Genomic DNA, 6,517 nt, shown 5'->3' on the forward strand with positions numbered 1-6,517 from the left:
AAAAAGATATCAGAATATAGAGACCAAAATTAAATTCATCTTTGAGAGTACAAAAAATAAATATTAAAGAGGAACTAAATAAAATCTAATTAAATATAGAGATCAAGATTAAATAATATAAAAAAATGAATAAAATATACATAAAGTACATAGATCGAATAAAAATGAAAATATTGGAAGAGTAAATAATTTTTTTATAGGTAAATTTTTAATTTTACAAATGGAGGGGAGGACAACAGCATAATATACTAAATTTTATGGACAAAATTTTAATTTTAAAAACTTGAGTGGCTCCCTGCCCTATAACCTAGGTTTGCCCCAATACAGCGGACTAAATATAAGTAAAAATTTCCCATAAAGGAATACGTATTTTTTAGATTCTTTAGTTAGTTTCTTCAACAACTTTAATATAGAAGAGGAAATAAAAGGCAATAATAAAGTATCAGTGTAAGTAAAAAAATGAAACATATATGCTTTGATTGAAATACACACATAGCTTTCTTGATCATCAGGTTCTGTAAGTAATTAATATTATTAAATGTTCTACAAAGCAAGAACTAATATTATTACATGTTATAAGAGAAGGAAAAAAAGGCAGTAGTAAAGGCTTAAATCAGTCTAAAAAAAAAAAAAAAACTAAAACATATCTTCCAATAGAAGTTTAATCTTCTTAATCTTCTTGATCTTCAAGCCCCGTTAGAAATCAATGGTTTGAGATCTAATGCTACAGCTTCAACACTACTAAAATCACAAGTAATTGAAGTAGGAACATCATCCAACTCCAACACAATTACTTCAGCAGTCTCTTCAGTATTTTCAGTCTCTTCAGTGTTTTGTTGAACATTCAACTTGTTACTTGGTGATGCTCGAATCCTTTCTAACTCTATTGCAACTTCTTTCATTGTAGGCCGTTTCTTTCCATTCAAATTTAGGCATCTTAGTGCCACATTAGCTACTGCAACAATTTCTTCTTCATGGCAATCCTTCGTAATGCGAGCATCAACAATTTCAAAAAGTCTATTCTCTTCCATCAAAAGAATAAAATTTGTGGCTAAACTCATAGTTTCTTGTGAGCTACTTGAATAAATTGGCTTTTGTCCACTTAAAAGCTCCACCAGAACCACTCCAAAGCTATAAACATCACTCTTATCTGTAAATTGGCTAGACTGGAAGTACTCTGGATCCAAATAACCAAAAGTGCCATGCACGTGAGTTGTCAAATGAGTTTGATCAATGGCAATTGATCTTGAAGTTCCAAAATCTGATACTTTTGCTCTGTGTTTCTCATCTAAGAGTATATTTGTGGACTTAATGTCACGATGATAAACTGGAATAGAAGCTGCTGAGTGCAAATATGCGAGTGCCCCAGCAATTTCACTAGCAATTCGTGTTCTCATTTCCCATGGTAGTGAACCCTCCTCACTTTGGTCATGGAGATATTGGAAAAGAGATCCATTAGGTATGAATTCATAGACTAGCAAAGGAACTTCGGTCTCCAAGCAACATCCCAACAACTTAACAACATTCCTGTGATTTATTTGAGAAAGAATCACAAGTTCATTAATAAATTCTTGTAAGTTTTCCTCATCAACTAATTTGGACATTTTGACAGCAACAATTCTTCCATCTGCTAGCATTCCCTTGTACACTGTGCCCTGACCTCCCTGACCAAGTATTCTGTTATCATTGAAACGATCAGTGGCTTTTTCCAACTCCTTTGATGTAAATATTTGTGTTTTCTTAACACTGCCATCACTTGAAGTTAATTGTTGTTGTAACAGCAAGCCACCATTCCTCTTAAAGAACTTTTTTTTGAGTTGGATGTTCGTTCTTTTCTTCATAAGTGTTAGCATAATTACAGCAATCAGCATGATTATAGGAGATTTGTGTAACATAATTACAGCAATCAGCATGATTATAGGAGATTTGTGTAGCATAATTATAGCAATTATTATTCTTGTCCAAATTAGTTCATATTCTCATGTATAAATAGATGTAATATCTCTGTAAATGAGACACAGACAAATACACAATCCTTTTCTTCATTACTTGTATTCTTTCTTCTAACATGGTGACCAATTTGATTACAATTCTTACAGAGTTGATTGCCAGATTTCTGATGTGAGGATCGAGTAGTTGCAAGAGCAGCTTCAAATTGAGGAGTTTTATCCAAACCGAGACGAGTCTCTTCAAAAATAATCTCTTGAATAGCAGTTTCCAATGATGGGAGTGGATTTCGATGTAGCAGGGACGCTCGAACGGCCTCATATTCTGATCGAAAAGCCATTAGAACTTGAATGAGATGAAGATGATCTTCACTGATTTTGGCCTGAGATATTTGATTCCAAATAGGTTGGACCTGGGCAAGAAAATCATTCACAGATTGACCTGCTTCTTGTTTCAGATTATGAAGAGTAGTCCACAACTGATAATAGTGGGCAAGTCCAGTGGTCTGATATCGATTAGCCAAAAATCCCGATTTCTTTTGCGAGTCATAATTAGCAAGCTGGATGTGGATGGGCGAGACGGAGGTATTGCGAAACGGTGATGATCGATGATTTTTACTATCCCAATCCTCAAGACGGTCGACAAATTTTGCATCGGTTTCATCGTTCTCTCTTGTCGGCGTAGTGATATCTCCGTAACAATACGCCAAAGCTTGCGACCTATCAAAAACTTTTCATTCCTTGAACCCAAAGATTATAGTTGGAACCGATCGGAAAGCTTGCAATAGGTTTTGAAATATCAGATTTCTCCATTGATAACAAGATGAGGAGAAAAAAAAATGGTATAATAATAGGTATGAAAGAATGAACCAGAACAGGTTGTAGAGAGAGCAGAGAGACCCCAAAAAACTAGAAATAAAAGTTTTATGGCTCTGATACCATGTTAGAAGAAAGAATACAAGTAATGAAGAAAAGGATTGTGTATTTGTCTGTGTCTCATTTACAGAGATATTACATCTATTTATACATGAGAATATGAACTAATTTGGACAAGAATAATAATTGCTATAATTATGCTACACAAATCTCCTATAATCATGCTGATTGCTGTAATTATGTTACACAAATCTCCTATAATCATGCTGATTGCTGTAATTATGCTAACAATAAGGTTGCACAACCTCCGAATACCAAAGACTATTACCAATACTCCAATAATCCCACCTACGCACTAAATAAGTCCAAAAAAAAAAGAATACATATTAAAATGATTACTTACTAACTTAACAAAGTCAATATAAGTAAGAAAAAAAAAAAAAAAGAACTTAGTTATTAGTCAAAGTACCCATGTAACTTGGAGAAATCATTAGGCAAACTCATTTAATTTATAGATTAATCAATAGAAATTAAGAAATAATAAATCTCATAATTATATTATCTCATATTATTTATAATTCAAAATTTTTAAAAATATTTAAATCATATATTTATTTATAATTATATTAATAAAAAATAATTTCATTAAGGATAACATGATGCAGACTAATTAATTAAATTTACTTAAAACTTTTTTAGATGATAAAAATGGTAGAAAATATTATAGCTCTTTATGTGATTTAATGATATTATTGGGCAAAAGAAGACTTACCAACAGTATAATCCATTTTGCGTCAGGCACACATTTAAATGATCCAGAAGTATTCACACATCTTGTTATTCCCTTGCAATGACCGCCATACTTGGGATCTTTGCATTCATCAACATCTAATTTAAGAAAGTCAAAATGAAAAGAAAAAGTGAATAAAAGAATAGTACTATTTGTAGATGGATAGTAACACATTAATGCCTACTAATTAAAAGATTCTAATTAAATTATGTGTCCATTTAATTAATTAAGCAGTTGATTCTCAAGGTCCACGTATATGAGATTTCAAACAGCTCTAAAATAATACTCCATTCCTCCCGTAAAGATTTTTATATAGTTTTAAAGATATATAGTTAATATAGGTAAATTAATAAATTTTATAATTTTTTTAAATATATCTTCTATTCATATTGTTTCATTAAAAATTAAATTACTCATATTAATGAAAAATATTTAAAATTAATAAATTTTATTTTTAATGCATATTAAATAAGAACATATTAATAAATTACTATTTTAAAATAGTCTGTGCTCTATAATTTGATACAGATGAAAAGGAAAAGTGAATCTCTTGTTGTGAGATGGAGGGAGTAGATACAAATATTTTTTATATAATAATATTTAATTTATCAATGCAATTTTATATATTTTTTTAAATTCACTTTAATAATTGTATTAATTAACTTTTACGGATAATTAAATAGAATTTTTATTGATTTTATAATAATTAATTTTATATTTTATAAATTCTTTATAGTAATTATTTTTGCTTATTTTATTGAAAAAAATTTATTTGTCAATGACACATGATATTTGATAAATAATTTTTCTTAATAAACGAGATATAGTATGTCTAAAGAATCCTTAGCTACAAATATATTCTAAATGGCCAAAATCATATTTTAACCTTGACTTTTATTTGAGAAATTTAGTGGCATATCGACTTTGAAAACGTTTAGTCTCACACTTTTTTAGTGGCCAAAATCAATTCTTAAAATGTGAAATTAAGTGGACTTTTAAAAAGTGAGACAAGATATCTTCAAAGTTAACAGTACTGCTAGACCTTTTGACAAAAAGGTTTTGAGAAGACTTATCCATCTAGTTGCATCCAATTCACTAGAGGTTTGAATCTAAACCGACCCATAAAAACTCCTAAGGTTCTGCTTTTGATTTAATTTAGTTTGATTCGATTTAAATGATTTTTTTTTTCAAAATTTTTAATAAAAATTTGATTTTAATTCAGAATTGAAATCATCCAATTCTGATTTGATTCTAACATATTGTTAGCATAATTATGCTAATTGCTATAATTATATTAATTACTGTAATTATGCTAATTGCTATAATTATGCTAATTGCTATAATTATGCTAACACATATATTTCAATCATGGATTATTTAATCAGTTTCAATTTGATTTAAATCAATGCAATTCTAATTATAATCCAGCCTTAGCCAAATCTAGTTAAGAGTTAATTTATATATTCAGCCCATATAAAGAGATAGCGAATAAATGTCGTGAGAACCTATTCTAATATATTAGTAGCACTGTAGCATTAATAAGTAAAAATCAACAAGATAAAGTAAATTTACCTGTGCATCGAAGGAAAGGATTGCCTTGATACCCATGGCTGCAAAAACAACGGAGTTCTACTTCATTAAAAGAAGAAGAATAAGAAATGTTGTAGCAATCCAAGGTTTTTGAGTCAACACCTCTCCAATCTTCCCTTAGACTCGAATTAACCATCCAATGTAGCAGCATCGGAAAGTCGATATTGGGATTCTTCTTTTTCCAGGAGTTCATTCCATATGTTCCTTCTAGAAATGCCAGCTTGCAACCATCTGCGCTTTGATTACCTGAATCTATGTCCTGAAAACTTGGATTGAAAACTTGAAGGGATGAAGGAATATTTGTAATCTGACAGCAACCGGTACCATTACAAGTGCCCTCTATCCTATAATCTCTAGGGGAAACCTCATTTATGAGATTATGAAGCATTTCTCGCCAATCAACATCGTTCTGGCCGCCATGGCATGTTGACTCACACCCAAGGCGTTGGAGGGGATTATCGGTCATTAAAGCACGGGTGTTGCAACCTATTGCAGTGAATATGTTACGCGGGGAAATAGAAAAAGGACTTCCTGTCAAATTGACAGGCGGATCGGCCTTACTGCCGGAACAATTGAAGGATATTATTGGACCTTTGACAATAGCCCAGCCACGAACAGAAATATTGAGGAGCTCCATTTTGATTTTACTTATAAAAGCTCTAGGAGGCCCGTAGACACTATTGTTGCACTCAATCTCAAACCATTCGTCCAGATAACAACCCTTACTCATTCCGAATGGGTATGGGATGTTTATATCTCCGCAATGGTCTGTACAATTAGGCTTTGCAATAGGTTCCTTTGCTATTGCCAACTGAATGGCTAGCAATAGTGCCAAACTGAAACTGACTCCATACGCTAATTTCACACTCATTTTTGCTCTTTTTCAATTTGGTCTTTCTCTTGAGAGCCTTTTGAGTTCAAGCAGCTAATTAAAACCTGCCTTTATAGAAATTGAAGACTGAAGAATAAAGATCTTTCTTCGGGCCTTCTTAAGGACTCGGTCGTCTCTAAACAAAAGTTTATTAATAATAAAATGTGGAAATGTCTTGATGAATTATTTAATGTATGAATCCTAAGTCTATTTATTATTGAAATTAAATTTACTTTCTCAAAAAGAAGTCCTTTTAAAATATTGTTGATAAAAACAATTTAACTGTTTTCGAGTTTTTACGATTAAATTATGTTAAATTTAATAAAAAAATAACTTTTATTATAGCTATTAATTTTAGTGGGTCTCATATATGTATTCATCATAATCAACTGTTGTATTGAATAATTAATTCCTCTTTTAAGAGTTTCTGTAAAATTCACGCTC

General features: G+C 31.0%; 1 protein-coding gene across 1 annotated transcript; it reads right to left on the bottom strand.

Moving 5' to 3' along the window:
* Positions 1-471: 471 nt before the first annotated feature.
* LOC110642154 (wall-associated receptor kinase-like 8) lies at positions 472-6,161 on the bottom strand. The gene is made up of 4 exons (XM_058147899.1): positions 5,185-6,161; positions 3,595-3,710; positions 3,112-3,177; positions 472-1,835 (listed from the first exon to the last, which is right to left on the bottom strand). The coding sequence occupies exons 1-4, from the start codon at positions 6,071-6,073 to the stop codon at positions 687-689; spliced, it is 2,220 nt and encodes a 739-aa protein (XP_058003882.1). The 5' UTR covers positions 6,074-6,161; the 3' UTR covers positions 472-686.
* Between the last annotated feature and the right edge of the window lie 356 nt (positions 6,162-6,517).

This window comes from Hevea brasiliensis, chromosome 1 (genome assembly GCF_030052815.1).
Source record: "Hevea brasiliensis isolate MT/VB/25A 57/8 chromosome 1, ASM3005281v1, whole genome shotgun sequence".
NCBI lineage: Eukaryota > Viridiplantae > Streptophyta > Magnoliopsida > Malpighiales > Euphorbiaceae > Hevea > Hevea brasiliensis.

What these genes read in the sequence shown, in the direction of transcription:
- LOC110642154 (XM_058147899.1), bottom strand. Translation starts at nt 6,073, where the DNA reads ATGAGTGTGAAATTAGCGTATGGAGTCAGTTTCAGTTTGGCACTATTG. An exon ending in TCCTTTCCTTCGATGCACAG is followed by an intron (nt 3,711 to 5,184) that starts GTAAATTTACTT and finishes TTCTTAAATTAG; the next exon opens with ATGTTGATGAATGCAAAGAT. An exon ending in GGAGGTTGTGCAACCTTATT is followed by an intron (nt 1,836 to 3,111) that starts GTTAGCATAATT and finishes ACACTTATGAAG; the next exon opens with AAAAGAACGAACATCCAACT.